Below are 21,593 nucleotides of genomic sequence, written 5' to 3'. Positions count from 1 at the left end.
TGGAATTGCGGAAAACGAAACTGCACACTTGGCTGGAGCAGAATAGGCTTCCTGTAAAATCAGTTGAAGATAAGTTGATGATAGCACAAGCCTTGGAGATTCTGCCACCCTACACAAAGCAATCTTGTCAGTCAAGGAACCAGATCATGCTGTCCAGAGTGCAAGCTATTATAGATGCTATGCCAGAATCTGTGGGATGAAGTTAGCCATGAAGATACTGTCGATTTAGCCATCAAGATAATCTATGGATGTTCGTTCAAAATATCTACACCTGATCAATACACGAGTGATTTTCTGGTGTCGCGGTGAAAAAGATACATTAAATAAAGCTTAACTGTTGAAATTAAACGGATATATCTGATGCAGCCTCAAAGATGAAGCATGTACAGTACAAAGCTATACTTGTTTGTTGGATATTCGGTCGAAAGATCTTCCTCCTGAGCTATAACATTGGGCACTGGTTAACACATTCTGAACTTTCAGCAAAGATGCCTGATATCAAAATCATTTCTCACGATATTGGTGAATATATTTGCTTTACAACAAATATTTAATTCACTGAAGTATTCGTTGCCGGAACCGCTGGGATGCAGCCAGCACTAGATGCAGACATTTGGCTTACAGGTCTGCCTACTCAGCCAGCCTTGGAAATTCATGACCACAGTACTGAGTTACTTTTATTCGCTGCTGTAATTTTCAGCGAAGAGACATGAAATAAAACTTTTTTGAGCCTATAGACTCGAACTCAATACTGTGTCCGGGTTCTGCTGACAGGGCTGTAGTGACTAGAGCAAACCATATGACTCGTGATCAATGTTCCCTCTAAGCTGCGCAGTGCGCAAATGCGCAGTGCTGACACGGTCCCTGCGCACAGAAAATCTACGTTGCGCACGAAAAATCCGAAGTGATGACCTTTTTTTTGTCGCTACGCACTGATTTCCAAGGGTCTGCGCAGTGAGTTGGTGAGTGTGCGCAGACTCGTCAAAAATTAGAGGGAACATTGCTCGTGATATCCTTTATTTGTTCAAGTCTCTTGTTTTAGGACCGAAACTCGAAAAATGAGACCAGAAACTGCCTTTTATCTGTTTGAATAAACATGTTAGGAATGAGAAAACATGAGTACAGTATATTATGAATGTGAGGCCTTCTATATCACCCAAGAGTTTCAGTTGAATCTGACTTGAAACACTATCGACTCGTGTTTGACCCTATGCCTCGGTGATTGAGAGTGACTCGACCCAAACTATAAAAGTAATATTGACTGGTGACCTTGTAACTTGTTGCACTCAAGCCATGGAAAGAAAATGTGCCCAGAAACTGTCTTCTACTGTCTGTGAGCTGTTGAGTGTAATATATCAGTATAAAGAGTGAGTTGAATCCTTGCTCCTGGACGTGGAATTGACTCGAGCCAAAACTAAGAAGTAACATTGACTTGTGACTTGGTTACAACCCTGCTTTTTTACTAAAGCACACTTTTCACAATATTGAATTCATTTTCTCAATGTTGTTTTCTAGTCACACTGCAACGAAGTTACACAAAAACATAACTCCCTCTCACGAGATTAACGGATATATTTGCTTTATAACAAATTCTCAATTCCATGAAACGCGTCAGTTGCAGCTTCCAAGCCCATTCTCGCTTTTTCCGCACAGCTGCTCAAAGTCCTTCCGTATCTTCTCCCGCAAAACGATTCTCTCCTCCCGGATCCGACTCCGGTTCAATTCGAACTCCGCTATTTCTTCCGCCGTTAGTCCTTCGTCGTCACTCTCGTCATCACGACCTCCAGAGCCTACAAGAAATATCGTTAGATAATTCTAGCTGTCTCATTAGACTGGCTACAGTCAAATGCCGGTAATCTATAAATTGTTTGAATAGTATATTCATATTGAAATAAACCCGCATATTTTCGGCTGACACTCGTCAGGGGTGATCGTCAGCAACTAGTAGAGAATTGGAAAGAACATTGTATATCATCAATCATATCACAAGATATGACGTCACCAGCATGAAAGAGAGAGCGTTCAATGTACTATGAATCGTTTCTATCATCATTCTAATTTCTCGTTATCCTGAAAATGCTACAGGAGAGCTGTATCGTGGAAAATTTGCCAAGCTTGGTGTAGGCTACATTCCAAGTTCTCACGAGTTCACTAAAACTAATCTTGGTAAACACTGTAGTTATCTAATCTAATTTGAAACCAAATCTGTAGCTATAATTCCAGTTACAATCTAATTTGGCAAAAAGTGCATAGCAATAATTCTAGTTCTAATCCAATTTAGAAAAAAATTTCTAGCTATCATTCTTATTCTAATCTAATTTGGAAAAACTGTGTAGCTATAATTCCAGTTTGAATCTAATCTGGAAAATAAACGTGCAGCTATAATTCTAATCTAATTTGAAAAAAACACTGCAGCCATCATTCTATCCAAGCTGAAATTTTCCAAGTTGTCCAAATCTGGTGACACTTACATTAGTTTAGTCTCTATTTTTGTGACTCACCAGACAACCCGGAACTGTAGGCCCCGTCTTCCAAATTGATGTCGCCCGCAGATTCCTCCTGCTCCTGAAACGCATAAATGGTCAAAGTAGCCGTCTTTGACACTCGAGTAAAAGTAACGTAAGTTTCTAGGAAAGTAAAGCAGACGTAGCGATTTTCCAGTAAGTGAAAATGTATGCATTCCAGGCCAGTGGTTCTCAACCGGGGTCCGTCAAACCTCTAAATTTGCAAAGAGACCGACAACCAAATAAGTAAGTTTTTTAAAGAAGGGAAATCATGAGGCAGTTTCACATCATAACTGCGAAAACTTCAGGACTAAATCATCAGTATCTGGGATGAAATATCCTGTGAAAATTCATTTCAATTGACAAATTGCCATTTACTGACACAAACATATTCATTCTTACAGATGTTTTGTTGTGGATTGCGGAAAAAAATTTAAAAAGTTGGAGTAGTTGAAATAGTAAAAACAGCCAATTTCTGCATAGAGTATGTTATTTAAAGGAAAAGTCATTTTGTTGCCGTTTATCACCAGCCTACGGTTAATATTTGCACAAGACAGATGACAGCTGCACGAGAATCAAGCTAAATTTGAACTAAAACTTGTGGGGTTCCGCGAAGACAAAAAGGTTGAGAACCACTGTTTTGGTTTAAAAACTGTCAGGCAGAACTGTAGAAGCACCGTGTAGGCAGTGAAAAGTAGGCAAAATCTGAACGAAAAATTTGTTTCCCATGGTACTCTTGAAATAAAAATTTTACTATTTCATGTCGGCATAGAAATTCCATATCCAATTATATATCTAGATTCCTAATCTGAAGATGTTTCAATACACAGGCAGCTGCTATCACTAAATTAATGAATTTATAACCGTAAATACTATTTTTTTTAAATCGGCATTTTTAGCCAACCTAACAGTTTTATCTGTTAGTCGGTAAAATTTGACGCAAGAAGTTATTTTTGAACAACCTTATTGTACAGTATGTGTATCGCCCAACATCCATATTGTGTACCCAACCCTTCTATATACAAGTTGGATGAATCCCTGCTCAACTTCGCACACTCACCTCTCCCAACATTTCCAGTAATTTCGAGTGAAAGTGACACGGCTTAAAATTGATGTGACATCCGCCGTTTGAACAATGACTCTGCGAAAACAGGCGACACATCAGGTTAACAAGCACGGCGCAGAAAATCCCACGCAGATTCTCACCTTGCTCGCGTTATCCTTTGAAATGTGGCAATCGTCGCAAGTACCATCGACTAAAAGCGGAGTTTTTGGGGGCGGAAAGGCATCCTGGCAGGAAAGACAATCTGTGGAACACAATCCAGTTCAAGTTTCTTACGATACCGTGAAGCGCACTTGTATAACTGGATTTTCAAAATGTGCAACTAAAACTACTGGATTTGAAAACTAGAGCCAGAACTAGAGTTCAAGTTTCCAATCCAGATCAAGTTTCTTACGACACCGTTAAGCGCACTTGTATTACTGGATTTTCAAAATGTGCAAGTAGAACTACTGGATTTGAAAACTAAAGCCAGAACTAGAACAACCCACTTTCGAAAACTAGCAACTAGAACCATCGAGCTTTAAAAATCCGTAACCAACCAACTGAATACAACAAACTGGATTCAATTCTGAATTGCAAATGAGCTAGGAAATACCAATTTTTCAAAACCCTCAACTAGAACTAATCAAAAAACCAGTAGTTAGTTGAACACCGTTACTTACCACTGTGGCCGCCACAAGTGGGTCTCGTGTTACGCTGGTTTTTCTCAACAACATCGTGCTCTGTTGAAATCAAAGGTAGTTATCGTTAGTACTCGAGTTGGCTACAAGCGGGAGTACCGTAAATTTCTACACAAACATAAGTAGAATTAGGAAGTAGAAAATTATGTATTTTTGGCCTAATTTTGTCTAAAGACTGAACAAAATTTTTACTTGAGTGTACAATAGAAGTAGCGATTTTCAAGTAAAAAAGTACATTGTCTAGGCTTAGTTTCACTTGAAAAAACCTGAACAAAATTCCATTGGGGTACAAATAGTAATAGCGATTTTCGAGCAAGTGAATTTTTTTTTACACAAGTACAAACAGAACTAGTGATTTCAAAGTGACAAAGTAAGCATTCTAGGCAGGCGCGTAGCCAGCCGAAAAATAGGAAAGGGGTTTTAAAATAAAAGGGCGGGGTTTCGATGTTTTGCGAATTTACGAATATACCGTCAATTCATTAGGGTTAAGTACATGCGTAAATGACGATTATAAATTATACAATCGCCTCGTGTTCGCGATCATACGCGTTTGATAAGCTTGTCGACGAGTCTGGAAGTGCTGTTAATTAGAAACTCCCTGATATGTCGTCAACAATTAAATACCTGCGCTTATCAAAGCGTCGAGCAGTTGAATACGCGCGCTCATCAACGCGTCTTACGCAGCCTCGTCGACTATTTTCGCAAGTCGAAATGTCCGAGTTTCTAGGGAATATGCGCCACAATGACGCCGATTTCAGGTGCTTCAAACCTGTCCTCTTTTATAACTCAAGTTGATACACATATTCTGATGGTTATGTTCAAGTATTAGCGGAAATATATTTCGCACGCATTGCACATGTTTGCGGACATTCGATGTCTTTCAGTTTCGCGATGTCACTCTTTAATCACAATCGCTAATCAGCATACAATCAACGGTATGGTCTCCAAGCCATCGAGGGATAGGAGCCAAACCATGCTAGGCCCGAGACGCGATAGTTAGGCTAGCGATGGAGTTAGGCTAGCGATGATCTATTGATATATCTTTCGTATTAGGCCTATTGCAGATGCGATTGTGTAGGCCAACCGATAGTGTGCGCTTATCAATGCGTCGAGCAATTAAATACGCGCGCTTAGCAATGCGTCTTACGTAGCCTCTGCGACGATTTGCACAAGTCAAAATTATAGCAATAGCGTCGACTTGGGATTTTCAGGATAGAATCGAGCCTGGAAAGGGGGTAGAACGTTCTACAATTCTACCCCCATGTCTACGCCCCTACTACCGACCCCCGAAACCCCCCCTCTGGCTACGCGCCTGATTCTAGGCCTAGTTTCTATTAAAAAACGACACACAGTCAAAAACCAAAGTATTCTGAAAAAGTCAGAATATATCAAAGTTGGGTGAGTTTGAGCCTGCACTGTGAACGTGCATTGTAAACTACGCGAGCAGATGTCAAACACTTTCAATTGAAAAATGTGATTTCACAAAATTCACCTTCGTGATTGCAAAACCCGTCCGAGCAGGTGACCTCCGACCCCTCGCGAGAATTGACGGAACTTTCGCAGCAGCCCGAAGAATATCCGAGATCGTGAGTGTGGTTGACTGAAACAAAGTATTGTGTCAAAGAACGCAGCTTGTGCGTGTCGTGCGAAGGGGTGGTAAAAGCGAGTATCTGAGTGTTTCAATTCTGATGCGGATATATCAAATAAATGCTTTTATGCGACCACAAAGACCTGAAAATAGTACATTAAACGCTCTCTCGTTTGAAATTTCATGCTGGTGACGTCATATTTTGTGACACGATTGTTGATATACGCTGTTCTTCTGAATTCTCTACTAGTTGCTGACGATTACTAGGGCTGGGCACAATGATTCGAGTACTCGAATCTGAATCTAGTATTAATTTTAATGATTCGAGTCGAGTAGTAAAAGACGATTTTTCGAGTACTGAAATTATATGCTCCTCGCAACTGATAGTTAATTTACTAACGAGAGGAAGCCTTGAAACCTTGATTGGCCGTGTCGCAGCATACTAGACATAGTACAAAAGCTACGAACGTTAGGCCTGCTGGAAATAACACATTTCCGAAGTCATGATCATCCGACAGCATTGTCAAAAAGTGCAATGAAATGGGTATGGTCGAAAAAATACCAAAGCATCTTTAATGTGACGCGGATAACAGCCATTATGTTCTTCGTGGTGGCATAAAAGGTACATATTTGAACTTCGACATAGTACATTATGTTGTGACGTCATAATGAGTGATACTCGAATACTCGACTCGACTCGAACCATATTTAAGTGATTCAGAATCGAATCACTCAGGTACTCGATTTTGCCCAGCCCTAACGATTACCCCAGACGAGTGAGTGAGCAAGTGAGCAAAAATTGTCATGCATCATTCTTTTAGGCGACTCGACAATTTCATGGGGTTTGGAGTAAAATTTGAAAAAACTAGTTTAATTGGGTATGCGTCGGCTACTCGCCTTCTACGGGTTGGAATCGAGCCAAATTTGGTGTGCAGCGTTGTTTTAGGCAGCCTAACAATTTAACCAGGGAATCACCGATACCGACAAAAAAGTGGAAAATACTATTGAAACAACAATTTTCGTAACTCACCAGGAATTTGATTCCCGTTCTTCGGAAAGCAACAGTGATTGCCGCAAGTCGATTTCTTGTCCACTTTCGCCTCGACTTTGATCTCAGTTTCGGGTATTTCGGACGTAACGTTGCAGGGGACAATCTGTGTGCGAAATATGAAACTATGTTACTCGAAGAGGCGGTCAAAGTAGTTCAGTGTCGCTAATGTAGTAGTCCGAGTCCGAATCAGCGAGTGAAGGGTCGAGTTCGAGTCATTGTGTTGACTGCTCAGTTTCCAGTTAAAGTCTTGTTAAACCCACTTTTTATAACTCTGTTCGATGATATCGAATGGTTCACTTTTAGCAGTTTCTGGTCGCACTTCACCAATAGACAAAATCCCAATAGTGTGGTGACTTTAATATTCTTCGAAATTACAATGAAATGTCAGTCTTGGCCGTCAGAGTCTCGAGTCATATGACTTGGTTCGAGTCGTGCGCAATGACTCGAGTCCAAGTCCAGTCAATACGCAGATTGATTCTGTTACTGAATACTAAAGTTCTACCACAGACTGACTCATCAGAATTATATTGCGGAAATGCAGAAATAGCAGTACAAGACAACCTCTTACTACATACCTCTTCCAGCTTTTTAGCGTCCTTCCTTTTCTTCTGCCTCTTCCTTTTCTGCCGCTTCTTCTCCAGTCTCTCCTCCATCATTCTCTCTTCCTCCTCCAGCTCCTCGCAGAGCGCCTCCAGCTTGCCCATGCCCACTTTCTCTTCCACAAAAATCTGAAACATAAGACGATCAGAGAGTTCAGAGGTTGTCACTAGTGGCAATCAAAAACAACTGTTTTTCTCAAGTTTCACTGTCCACTTCATAAAATTGTTACGTTACCTAAAAAACGCTGTACACCAAATTTGTTTCAGTTCAAACCTGTAGAAGCAAAATTATTCAAGTAGAACATTTTGGAAATTCTATCATTATAAGTTGTTGGATGTAGCCACCGTAAATATTATTTTTATAAATCCAAAATGTTCAACTCGAATGACATTGCTCCTGCAGAGTATAATTGAGACAAATTTGTTATGCATCGTTTGAACGAAGTTCACTCCAAGGTTGTAACCAAGTCACAAGCTTCCGAGTCATAAGTCAATCTCCCTTTTACAGTTCTGACTCGAGCCGAGTCATTTTCAATTCACCACCGAGTCCGAGTCCAAATCAGTAGAGGGTGGAGTCCGAGTCATGGTTGTGCAGGGTTGTAATTACTTGAGTCTGACTCGAGTCGCGATTTTCTGATGAATATATATCGTAAGAGTACCAGAAATGGCGTGTTTACCTCAAACACGCGTCTCATCGCCTCAATGCTGACGTAGAATAGAATCTTCCAAGTCTGCGTCTCGGCCTTCACGTTCCTCCAGAGTCTGTGCAAGCGTTCGTACAAGTAGAGACTGATGCAGGTCAGCACTTCTTCTTGGGCCACGTCAACCGTTTTGGCGTGACGCTCAGGTCGGTTCCTGTCGTAACAAGACTGTTTACGTAGCTACTAGGCCTGAGCTCAACAATTCGAGTACTCGAATTCGAGTCCAATATCTGATAGCGAAATTCTAAATTTTCACACTACAGTCATATTTGAGCAACGAAAAATATAGTTCTGATACTTGCTATGTACCGTGCACTGTGGCATATTGAAATGAACTCAAATATTCTCAGCTGATACTAGTCGGGGGTAATCGTCAACAAATAGTAGATACCGCAATTCAAATTGATAGCCTCGATGATTCAAATTGTCACGCCGGTAACAGCGTATTTGGTGACACCCCGGTTGATATACAAAGTTTTTTTCAATTCTCTACTAGTTGCTGACTATTACCTCTCATGACGTCAGTCGAAAATATTCGGGTTTATTTCAAAATTTCAATGATGAAACCGGAAAGCACGGACTTTATTCGGATAAAATGGTCACAAATTACGATCATTCAAGGCAATTTTTACCTAAAAAACAGAAGTTTTGATCTAGAAAATTTTGACATTTTCTTACACATGTTAGAATTGTACTAATCTTTAGTCCTGGTTGGAATTGCCTGTCCTTACGAAGTAGTTTGGCCTGAAAATACTTTTTCGACTTAATAACTGACAAAATTTTCACATGAAAAAACTCGTTTTAAGGAAATCGGGACCTATGAAGAATTCCAGTAGTGACATCACGCATTATGGTAGAAATATTTAAAATTTGTTGTAGTACAACAAAAGACACTCCGCTGCATTCTCGGGTAGAAAGTGTCTGTCCTTACTAAGTAGCTTGCCAAGAATGGAGAAAGAACGTTCACCAGCAGCAGTTGTTGGGTGACTACACTGAAGTTGTGCGTACAATGCTGGCGACAAACCGTGTTGCTTCATTCTGACAATGTTGTCTACGTCGCAAATTTTTATCGCGCGCTTCTCGATATAAAAACCAATGCTCACGCAGCCTTGCTTCAGTTAGGGTATTGCCGTAGTTTCAGCATAACACCATGTCAACCTGGTTGTTTTATTTGACCGTTTATGATTCACAATGAGCGGACAATGGGCCGTATGTCCACAATTTTGACAAATTTTCGACTTATTTTGGCATGTAAAAAAAAATCGCCCTAGTTATGTTCGTTTCAACTCAAGATCAGTGATTATGGTGAAACAGTGACGTCCTCTGAAGTAACAACTGATATTGAACTCAATGAAGGTGTAAACAAGATTCTTTGCCACTAACCCGCCAGAAATCTCGGCTTCGGCCCTGGACATGAGGTGCGCAATGTAATTGGTCTCGCAGCAAACGTGAATGTGTCGAGTGTGGTTGGAGCCGATGAATTCGCTGAAAACACGTCAGTTCAGCTCGGTATTCCAATATTATCCTCCTCAATATTTACTTGGTTTCGGTGGATTTGTCCACTTTATGTTTGGCGTGTTCCTCACAGCAGTCCATGTAGTCATGGTTGGAATCCATGTCGTCGGCGTCATCGTAATATTCTTCTTCGTCCTATAACGAAAAGCATGAAATCACTGCAAATATTCGCACATGAATAGGGAGGGGCACAATGACCAGAGTATTCGAATCTGTATCGAGTATTAGTTCTGACGATTAGAGTCAATGATTTTTTCAAGTGCTGAAATGATATGCTCCTAGCCCCTTACAGTTAATTTATCAACTAGAAATATACTTCCGATACAATTTTACAGTGTGGAAACCCTCAGAACCTCGAATGGCATACCAAACATAAAGCCTCCCGTACATACGTTAGTGGGATGGACATATCTGTGAAATTGTGATCAACTAATAGGCTACTTATGGTCAAAAATATATCAAATTATCTTTAATGACATATGGAACCAACATTATGTTCTTTGTCGTGGCGTAAAAGGTACATATTTCAACTTTCCACTTGTTTCACACTGCTATTGACTTGTACAAACTACCAAACTAGCTAGTTGACTGACTCGACTCAATGACTCGACTCAATCTGTGTATTGACTCGACTTGGACTCGAGTCATTGCGCCCCACTCGAACCAAGTCAAACGGCTCGAGACTTAGACGGCCAAGACCGACATTTCATTGTAATTTCAAAGAATAGTAAAGTTACCACACTATTGAGATTTCGTCTATTTTCCTTGAAAATGCGACCAGAAACTGCTAAAAGTGAGGAAAATTAGTATATTATAAATGCGAACCATTCGATATCACCAAGCAGAGTTATAAAGAGTTGGTTTAACAAGACTTCGACTGGAAGCTGAGCAGTCAACACAATGACTTGGCCTCCGACTTGACTCGGTGGTGAATTGAAAATGACTCGACTTGACTCGGGTTAAAACTATATAAGTAGGGCAATTTTTTTTAACTACAAAAAGAAAGATTTAACCTAAAAAATCAAAATTTTGAAATTTTCTGACCTTGAAAAATTTAATTCTGACCAAATTTTGACCTGAAGTAAGCAAATTTGGTGTTTTCCCACATAATGCTAGAATTGTACTACTTATCTTCATTTCTGGTTGGAACTGTCTGTCCTTTCGAATGGTTTTGCCTGAAAAAACTTTTTTGACCCAAAGCCCTATGCGGAATTCCAGTAGTTACATGACGCATTACGGTAGAAATAATTAAAATTTGTTGTAGTACAACGAAAGATACTTTCCTACATTCTCGGGTAGAAAGTGTCTGTCCTTACTAAGTTGGTTGCCGAGAAAGAGCGTTCAACAGCTGACTGGTAACACTGAGGTTGTGCGTACGCTGCTGGTGAGTGGTGACACACCGTGTTAATTCATTCTGTTGTCTACATCACAATTTTTCATCATGCCCTTCTTGATATAAGAACCATGCAATGCCCACGCAGTCTGGCTTCAGTTAGGATATTGCGGTGAACACCATGTCAACCTATTTGTTTCATTTGAATGTATATGCTTCACAATGAGCAGACAATGGGCCGTCTACAACACTAGGCCCATAAAGTAGCCTGCAAGCTGTGAAATGTCAAATAATAAGTTCCCCGACAGTGAGAATCTACGATACAAACGAAATGTAGGTTGCAAAAAAATTTTGACCTCGTGAAAAATTTTCGCATTTTTTAACCTAACGCCACAATTTGGACAAAATTTTGACTTTTTTTGACATGTCAAAAAAAACGCCCGATGCATCAGTGAGATTGACTTGAGACTCGGAGCTTCGTGACTTGGTTTCAACCCTGGTTGGCTGTCAACTAACTACTGGTTCTTGAGCGGTTCTAGTTGTGCATTTTGAAATCTGTGTAGTTCTAGTTCTAGGTAGGAGATTTGAAAATGCAGTAGTTTGCACAAGTCGATTCAGAATCGGATCACTCTGGTACTCAAATGTAGCCCCGGTCCCACACACGATTCTCAAACCTCGTCTTCGGAATCGGTCTCCGCCTTGCCGAAATCTTTCTCGGACTTTGGCCCGCAGAAACGTAATCCGGCATACAGAGTTTTGCAATACCCGCTCTCCTTGTCGGGGTCGATTTCATCCACCAGGATACCAAACGCGCGCGCCACCTTACTTTTGCAGTCTTTGCAGAATCTAGAAAGAGAACGCTTTTCATCAGAGCTGGTGGAATAAAACTCGCACAAACTAGAGGTCGACCGATACCGATTTTCGACCAATAACCGATATCATAGGCCGATATTAATATGGAAAGAGCAGAGAACCAATTCGCCGAAAATATTATGTATTAGGCAAGATGGCACTTGTACAGCCCACAGAAATCTGAACAACAAACGAGAAAACTTGAATTAAAAAGAATTATTGCTTAATGGTGTACATTAGGGCTGTTCAAAAAAACATTTTTTCCTGAATCTTGCTGGTTACGTGACTAAATCGTTAGGTTGCCTTAAAAAACGACGCACACCAAATTTTAATTAATTTCAACCAATAATCGCGGATTTCGTACAGTTTGATAATTTTGAATTTGAGTTTTTCTTCGATAATTCCGGGATTATCTTTGATTAATGCAGTGTTTCTCAACCCCGAGTCCGCGGACTCATTTGAAGGTCCTTGGTGAGTCCGTGAACACAGGAATTTTCAGTAACTTAATCGGCACGGCACACTTTTTCTTCCACTTCCGATATGATTTCGGAACATGTAACTGACAGACCTACGGGGCTCGTTCACTTTCGGACCAAAGTCATTGCAGCGTTATAGGGAGAAAATAGCTTTTTGGTCCGAAAGTGAATGAGCCCCGTCCTGGTCCGGTTTCGTCAAATTCCGAATTTAGAATTAGGCTGAGTGATTAGCAAAATACCTATTTTGAAATGTTAGTAACCTTAATAGCTGTCATAAAAAATGCATAGATATCTCAAATATGTGACTGGTGGCACTTTACTTCAATAGTGCTTTCAGAACTACATTCATTGCAGTAGAATTTATTACCTCGGTGACTTTTCGGATTTCCCTTATCAAGAATTAAGGGCACCATAAAAAGGATAAAGTGTTTGTATACAATCTTTCAATATTCCATTAATATATTCCGCTGATTATCTGTGTAACGTCTTCTGAGTATTGTATAATTTGATTCTCTATTATCCCTTTATTATGACTACCGGAGTACCGGTACAGCTAACTTTGGCCAGCTACCGTTCCTTTTTATCATTGCATTGTTACGTCATATTTTGCCAATTTGGATTTTGTTTGAATCTCTTTCTATATGCTTCTTATTGTGCCGTTACCTCTTGTTGATAAGGGGCATACGAAATTCCTGCAAGTTAATAAATTATACTGCAGTGAATGTAGTTTTGAAAGCAATATTAGAAATACCTCAATAAGCGATGTTTGGCCACGTATATTTCAAACGCAAGAACAACGAAACAGCACCACTACAAATTGATCAGCATTCCAAGCATTATTGGTTCTCCTGAGATTTTCTGTGTCTTGGGCAAACCAGTTGGTTGCAAGTATCACAGGCAAAACGGGTATGCTTTACACATCTGTCGCATCATCCTGGTTTGATACCAATCACGCCAGGTATAAAACCCCTATTATCGCCAACTGGAATTTTTCAAAATGTCCTACATTCATGTTCGAGGTAGCCTATTGCTAAAATTGTCATAAGCAATTCTATCACGGTCATAAACTCTACAATTTTGGTCGGATTGACTTGAATTTAGTACGAATGGACTCGGAATTTAATGCTGCGTGTTCACTATAAACAATTCACATACAGAATATGCCAGGTATAAACCCCTGGGACAGCTCTTTATACACACGTATGCGGCACCGTAACTGCCGTACATCAAACCCCCATAATTGAGGGGGGATTTCGAAGGGGGGCCAAAACTATTCGTGAATTTACATAAATTATAGAGTGTTTTTTGAAAATTTATGCAACTTTTTAGAAAAATTATATCATTATATCATATTCCGAAACGTCTCACTCAGCTCGACCGATAAATCTGAATGCATGAGCAGAGATAGCATAAAAATTGACAGCTATATATATATAGATGCAATCCCCGATCATATTGACCGATTCAATCGTGAATTATGGAATATTTTCGCGCCTCGCGCGGATTATACGAAACAAAACGACTGAGTGAACGGTACAAAAATTTCGCTGAGAAGTAGGGGTAAAGAGGTATTGGAAGGGGGGTCTGGGGGTAAAGCCCACCAGAAGTTAGGTTAATGGCCTGTGTGGCCCAAGACCAACGTTTTGTTATTGAGGGGGGCTGACGAAGTGCTGTTACGGTCCTGCACGTAGGCACATTGCACAGGTTTCCGGCGCGATATACGCTGAGTGCTGGTAATTGATTATGGCGACTTGTTCACTTACAGACGATTTGGAAAATTACAAATCGTAGGGACATGTGCGAATCACAGAAACAATCTATAGTTGTATAATATAAGTGGAACTCGAGATGTGGACTGCATTACTGAATAGTTGCTTGAATTGCAAAGCCGACAGATGTGGAAAGACAGATTTAAGAAAGCTTCCTTGACTCAATTTTAGCTCATTTTTTGTTGCTACAGTATTACACTCTCTTGGATAGACAAAAATATATTTTTCAGTAATATATAGCTTGAGTCCGCGGGTATACTGGCGAGCTTGAGATGAGTCCGCGGGTAAAAAAGGTCGAGAACCACTGGATTAATGGATAATCCAAGAATTATCATCGAAAAACTGAAATAAATCCGCTTCTACGAGTTGGAATTGAGTCAAATTTGTTTTGCATCATCTTTGAAGACAGCGCAACAATTTCATGGGGTTGATATAATATTTAACTAAAATTTTTTTTTGGATCTTTGGGTAAATTCAAAATATTCAAACTGTACGAAATCCGCGATTATTGGTTGGAATTAATCAAAATTTGGTGTGCGTCCGGCAACCTAACGATTTAAGCCATAACCAGCAAGATTCAGGAAAAAAAGCTATTTTTGAACAGCCCTAGTGTACCTACATTAATTGAAATTTAGGATAACCCAAAAAGCAAAACGTACAAAATACCAATTCAGTAGTAGTCGGTCAACTAACTACTGGTTTTTGAGGAGTTCTGGTTCTAGTTGGTCATTTTGAAAAATAACTAGTTCTAGTTTTAGTAGCGGATTTTGAAAAGTGAGCAGTTTTAGTTCTGGTTGCGCATTTCAAAAGTGAGTACATCTAGTTCTAGCTCCGTATTTTTAAAAGCCATTAGTTTATGTCCCAGTTCTACTAGCTTAATTATAGTTCTAGTTGCACATTTTCAAAAGAGAGTAGTTCTAGTTCAAATATAGTTGCACATTTTCAGTAGTTCTAGTTAGAGATTTAGAAAAATGATTTTGAAAAGTGCTAGTTGTAGTTGTGAGTTTTGAAAGCAGAGCAGTTCTAATAGTAGTGGCGAGTGAGTTTTAAGAAATAAAATAAAATTGAATGCGTAGCTTCGGGATTGAATGTAGCTAGGTATGCTTTTTAGCTAGTTGCGGAAACGGAAGGCCGTTAGTGCTAGTACTAGTTATGAACTTTGAAAAGCGAGTAGTTCGACTTCTAGCTGCGCAAATTGGTCACCATATCTACTTGAGCAGAGGCAGAAGTAAATAGAAATAGAAATAGAAGTAGCATTTCAAAGTCAGCGTCAAAAGTACTTCAAGTGTAACTAGAAAATGAAGGTGTGGACAGTTCTTAATTGGTCTCAGAAAGAGGATTTGGTCGAGGGGCCGCATAACTTTTAGCAGTTAATCCCAGGTGGCTACATTTTTGAAATCGAAACGACCAATAACAATACACATAGTCAGAATCTTTCAAATTATGCTCATGCACTTTTATTGACAATTTCACTAGCCAAAGCGGCAGCCATTTTCAAAAACCACCGTCAACTTTTCGAAATCAAATTTGCAAATAATAAAGTATGTCAAGTAGAAGTGGAAGTAGTCCACCACAAAAGTACATAAGCAGTGAAAGTAAGCAAACCTGTTTGAATACTATAAAAAAGTAGACATACTTTCATACTTTATAACTGACCACTTCTGGTTTTCAAACTGTAGTATACTGACACGGTAATAGCAAAAAATTTCAACCATTTCTTTTCAATTCGCACATCTAGAAATGCGAATTGAGTTAACGCTTACGAGCTGAGTCAGGAATAAAATCTGGCCTTTGCCAAACAAACCTTATCGGCAAATATTTGTTCAAAAGCACACAAGAGCTGAGCTATCGTATCACGGACAGAAAAGGCAGCATTGCTACTCAGCAACTGCACTAGTTTAAACAAGTTCACCCCTCCACCAACAGAGGTAACCTAGTACTACTTGTTCCAAGTAGTAAAGTAGGTTTTGTCAACTACAAGCACCAACTCGAGTAGTTACAATTTTCGGTTTGCTGATTGAGTAATTTATACCAGCGGAATGTTATCTTTTATAATTGCAGTTGGAATCCGCAAATTTTGCCTTGCAGAGACTTCAATAGAACCACGCATAAATAGATAGGGCAGCATGAATTGCAGTTTGCAATGTTAAATTTGAGTTGCATACATTCGAAGTGATTAAATGTCGGGTTAAATACGATTTTCAAACTTTCACCGGTCCGCAACATTTCTTTGGAAGTTTTACTGGCCTGCGAGGTAAAAAAAGGCTGAGAACCGCGTCTAACAAAAAGCTATTTGTACTCGTAATCGAGTAGAAATGCACGGCGTTACTTCTCATTTCAATTGAGCAGCAACGTTGACTAGTTTGAACAACTCGATTTGACAACTTCAGCGATTAACACAGTTGAAAAAAACTCTTTACAAATAGTCACTTTTACTTGTAATTTAGTAGAGATTTATGGAAGTGCTAACTGAGTGCAGTCTTGGAAGACCAGCTAATTCTCGTTGTCTAATTAGACTAATTCGAGCAACGTTTTTCTATGCACTCATTTTAATTCTAATCTAACTTCTAGTTTTCCGAAATATGCAACAAGTAAACCGTATAATGTGAAACGAACCAATCTTGATGAACAGATATTTGCCATTCTCTCGCTTACCAGAATTAACTCTGGTTTGATATTAACTGAACTTGTTGTGCGAAACGAGCCAAGCTTCCTGTACAGAGATTTTTTATGCTCATGCTTATGATAATGAACTCTGATTTCATATGAACTGAGTTTATTTTGTTGTGTTTCCTTACAATTCAGAATGTCATTCAATTTCCAAGTTTTTGCAAATTCAGTATAATTCTAAAAACTGTGTAGCTATCATCCTAATCAAATTTTGAAAAACTGTGCAGCTATGACTCTACTTCCAATGTAATTTGGAGAAAAAACTGCAGATTAATTCTAATTGTAATCTAATTTGGAAAAAACTGTGCAGCTTTAATTCTAATCTGAAGCCAACTGACCTGTGACGTTTCAAATAGTCCTCCATGAGATCCAGAATGCCTTCGCAATCCAAAATCACGACCTCCTCCTTGCATTCGTTGGAGAGGTCGTTCCAGATGTCCATCCACGACCCGGTGCCAGAGTAGTTGACGGCCGGGGCCTGGGCGGGGTCTTGGGACGGGTTTGAACTCGGACTGGGTCCCGTCTGGGTGAACATAGACCTAAACACAACACACATACCAGCTGACACTCGAGTCACAATTTTTTGACGACTCGACTTGACTCGAGTCATTTTTGCTCAGAATACGGAAATGACTCGGCTCTACTCAATCTGTGTATTGACTCGAGTCATTGTGCATGACTCGAGACCCACACGGCCAAGAACAACATTCCATTGTAATTTCGATGAATTGTAGAGTAGTAGTAACCACACTATCGGGGTTTCATCTATTGGTACTAGTACGTTACTTGAAAATGTGACCAGAAACAGTTAAAACTGAGAATTAGTATATCATAAATGTGAACTATTCGATATCACCAAACAGAGTTATAAAAAGTGGGTTTAACAAGACTTTTTAACTGGAAACTGAGCAGTCAACACAATGACTTAGACTCAAACTTGACTCAATGGTGATGACTCGAGTCAAAACTATGAAAGTGAGATTGACTTGTGTCTCGTAGCCTTGTGACTTGGTTACAACCATGGGTTCTGGTTCGGGACCAGCATGAAGGTGACATTTACATTGAACGCCAAAAAATGCAAATTTCACACAAAAATAAACCTGAATATTTTCGGTTGACACTCGTCAGCGGTAATCGTCAGAAGCTAGTAGAGAACATGATCTCCTTTCCAAATTCTTGACTAGTTGCTGCACTCACGCCGAGTGTCAGCCAAAAATACTCGGGTACATTCATTATTCGGTAAGAATTTATTATTCAATAATAACGTAGTAAAAGCTTAGTACATCTTCTCACCTGCCCAGTCTCGGCTTCTGCATTTCGAGGGAATGGATGTAGCAGCGCTTGTTTTTCTTGTTCTTCAGAAGATGTTCAATTTGGCCGTACATATGATATCTGAAGGTTTAAAGCAGACATTTCACGGAGGGAACTTGAGAATTATTCCATAAAATAGAAAATAGTCTCAACATTGGCCTTTCAAGAACCTCTCAGAACTAACCCGCGGACTTCCGAGGGGTTCATAGACTCCAGGTTAATAAGAACCGCTGAGCTAGGTGATGAAAACATACGACAAATAACGGTTTTTATATACTTACACATCATGGTAAAAAAGCTTGTACAAAGCGGTCGGATTTGTACAGATATTCCTTTTTATGAACAATGTCTTGGAAGGTGTAATCTGCAAGGGTTCCATGGCAGGATGCTGCTGATCTGCCAGCTGGCTGAACATTTGTTCCACGCTACAAAAGAATTCATAAGAGAGCCTTATAAACCGACGTGGGTGATAATCTAATGACCTAAATGGATGAAAAATTCTGACCTATAAATTGAAGGCTTTGATATTTTTTGACATAACCAAACTTTTTTGAATAATTTGACTGAATGCATTAGGAACTCTAGTAGTTACATTGCACAATACTATACAAAAAGTCAAAACTCCTATAAAATGACGATTTTTTTGACATTAAAAAACTTTTTTTGAAAATATTTTGACGCATGAAGGAGTCAAACTGCGCGTTACTGTGCAAAATGTTGAAAATTATTATAGTAACTCCGCTACATTTTCTTGGTAATCAGTAGGGCTGGACACAATGATCAGAGTCCTAGAATCGGTATGGAGTATTAGTAGTGTCAAGTCGAATAGCGACAGATGATGCTTTTGAGCAATTAAATTATACGCTCCTTGCCATTAAAGATTATGTTATCAACAAGAATTCTAGTTTGGGAAGTATTTTCCACTGTGAACGCCTTGAAACCTGCATTGGTCGTAACATGTGTAATGCAATGAGAAGTTCGCAGGCAGTGCAGCCTCTACCATACATTGTGGTTTGTAAACAATCTTGATAATTATATGACCTAGCACTATAATTCCAACAGACTTTTGACGTAAAATAATAAGTCTTAAAATAATGACCGGTTACTTTTGACTATGGTAATTTTACCTTCTTCGACAGCCCACGCAGGGCGCGAAGTGAGATAGGAAAGTAGACAGGTCACGTTCGGTGATCATGCAAGCCTGCTTCACCTTTTCCACAGTGAGAATGTTGTAGTTCTGAACAAAACAAGGAAGCCTTGTAACTTGAATTGGACACCGTCTATCAACAGTACATGACAGGGTTGCGACCAAGCCACATATTTCCGAGTCGCAACTAAATCTCGCTGTTATAGTTTTGACTGGATTCAAGTCGAGTCATTCTCAATCCACCACCTAGGTCAAGTCACATCAAGACTCGAGTTCAAGCCAGGTTTATGACTCACTTTATTCAAGCTCTCGGGCTATATTATAAGTCTCGCGTTCAATACATACTCATATTTTTCACTCTTAAAGGGGCACTGCACTCTAAAAATGATGTGGTCTCAAATTGAAGGGCAAAACGAAGAAAAGAAAATATTGGCCGCAGCCATTTTCTTCAGAACGCCACTGTAAAGGAGCTGCAATTTACTGAAATTTCCACAGGGGTTTCACGCTCCAGAAGTCACGCAGAGATTGAACTTTATATAGTTGTCAGCCGATGTTATGAAGGAAATATGTCGTACACGCCAAGGTGGTTTAGATACCACGTTTAACAGAAGATGTCCACGTTTTATACATAAGAATAGGACATGATCTATTTCTATCCTTAAGAAATAGAATACACTAGGCCCGATTTTGACATAAATCTCCTGACTGTATGACATATTTCCTTCATAACATCGGTTGACAACTATATAAAGTTCGGTCTCTGCGTGACTGCTGAAGCGTGAAACTAGTGTGGAAATTTCAATAAATTGCAGCTCCATTACGGTGGCGTTCTGAAGAAAACAGCTGCGGCAAAAAAAAATTTAGTTTCGCTCTTCAATTTGAGACATCATTTTTAGAGTGCAGTGCCCTTTTAACATATCTAAACAAACAGACAAGACAGTTCCTGGACTGATAGACGAGGCTAGAATCAGGTCATATATACAGAATGAAACAAAATAATTTGAATAGATACAAATAGATATGCGATTATAGAACACCTATCAACATGACAATGCACCTTAATAAAAGTCCGCAGATCAGTTTTGACGTCACTGTTGCGGTATCCTGACTGCAAGGGGTCTACCAGCTGCAGCACCATCTGAATGAGAAACATTGCTTTGAGACAAAGTATTAACGATTTCACACGTTTCAACACACCAAACATTATTTCAGCAAATTCAGGTAGTACAGTTAATAAGCAATGTAAAATATTTCGGATGGTCTGATAATCAATTTTTGTCAAATTCAGTACGAGTTCATTGATAATTTCATTATTTCAAAACACCATAAGACTGCGATACAATAAAAAGATAGGAAGGTGTCAAAACTACTTGGAGCGTTCTTTAAAATCATACACATACACAGACCTAGGCAATGTAAATAAGAGGCCTGCACACTGAATGGAAGGAAATAATGGATAACATAAAGTGACTAGTGATGAAATGAAATACTCGTGTGACAATAGGCGAGATTGATGTGTCAGATCGTGGTCCGGAGACGGACGACTAGTATTCAATCATTTCAGGGTTAAAGGTCTTTGTCAAGTACACATTTTGGCCTATAATTGAATTCATATATTGAAATATACCTGAATATTTTCGGCTGACACTAGTCAGGCGTAATCGTGTTCGTGAGTAGACATTAAAAAGAAAATTGCATATCAACATTTATTGACATTTGCGGGTGCGGTATAGGATTCAAGCGGAGACACAGAGTACAATGCATGCCGTATAACCGGGTGGTTATAAGTATATAAAAGGAATAAAAAAACTGCTTTACCGTTAAGTGTCTGTCAACATTGACTGGCAATTGTCGAACGCCATAAGGGTAGTCCTCGTCTCCTCGGCACACAGCAACAAGCCTCATTATTTCAACGCCGTGTGCAGTATTTTCAAAACAATTTCCTGCATACATATATTGAAACAGAGAGAGAGAGAGAGAAAAGGGATTTATTCAGCTCCGCAATAAAAAAAAAATACAATCATTACAGAAGGGAGTAAAGCATATATATATGCTTTACTCCCTTCTGTAATGATTGTATTTTTTACATACATAACTAGAAAATTTTCATCTTTTGCAAATTAGATTTATAGAATTATATAGCTCAAAAGCAGACTTGGACAACTAGATAATTCTAGCTGTCTGAATACACTAATCAAAACGAAATGGCGGTAATCCAATTCTAATTCAATTTGGGAAATGTTTCTTTGCTCTAATTTTAATCTAATTTGTGAGTTGTTCCTATGATCTCATTTTATTCCTAATCTTAATTTCTGGTTTCCTGAAAATGCAACA

General features: G+C 39.3%; 1 protein-coding gene across 1 annotated transcript; it reads right to left on the bottom strand.

Moving 5' to 3' along the window:
* Positions 1 to 1,554: 1,554 nt before the first annotated feature.
* LOC145437764 (gametogenetin-binding protein 2-like) lies at positions 1,555 to 21,240 on the bottom strand. Its single transcript, XM_080315056.1, has 18 exons — positions 21,078 to 21,240; positions 20,317 to 20,397; positions 19,240 to 19,349; positions 18,394 to 18,537; positions 18,095 to 18,193; positions 17,140 to 17,340; positions 11,709 to 11,880; positions 9,727 to 9,836; positions 9,570 to 9,671; positions 8,163 to 8,340; positions 7,462 to 7,614; positions 6,866 to 6,989; positions 5,740 to 5,847; positions 4,230 to 4,289; positions 3,711 to 3,811; positions 3,565 to 3,645; positions 2,502 to 2,565; positions 1,555 to 1,790 (listed from the first exon to the last, which is right to left on the bottom strand). Exons 1-18 carry the CDS (start codon positions 21,210 to 21,212, stop codon positions 1,612 to 1,614), a joined length of 2,202 nt encoding a protein of 733 aa, XP_080171182.1. The 5' UTR covers positions 21,213 to 21,240; the 3' UTR covers positions 1,555 to 1,611.
* Positions 21,241 to 21,593: the final 353 nt, after the last annotated feature.

This window comes from Botryllus schlosseri, chromosome 4 (assembly GCF_051294905.1).
Source record: "Botryllus schlosseri isolate E-star chromosome 4, Bs_hap1, whole genome shotgun sequence".
Taxonomy (NCBI): Eukaryota; Metazoa; Chordata; class Ascidiacea; order Stolidobranchia; family Styelidae; genus Botryllus; species Botryllus schlosseri.
The sequence above is the reverse complement of the archived record's forward strand: the minus strand, read 5'-3'. Positions and strand labels throughout refer to the sequence as shown.

Excerpts from the sequence above, each read along its gene's own strand:
- LOC145437764 (XM_080315056.1), bottom strand. The coding sequence starts at position 21,212 with ATGTATGCAGGAAATTGTTTTGAAAATACTGCACACGGCGTTGAAATA. Across the intron at positions 11,881-17,139 it reads GACTATTTGAAACGTCACAG|ATTCTGCAAAGACTGCAAAA; the intron begins GTCAGTTGGCTT and ends TTCTCTTTCTAG. Across the intron at positions 3,646-3,710 it reads CAAAGGATAACGCGAGCAAG|AGTCATTGTTCAAACGGCGG; the intron begins GTGAGAATCTGC and ends CTGTTTTCGCAG.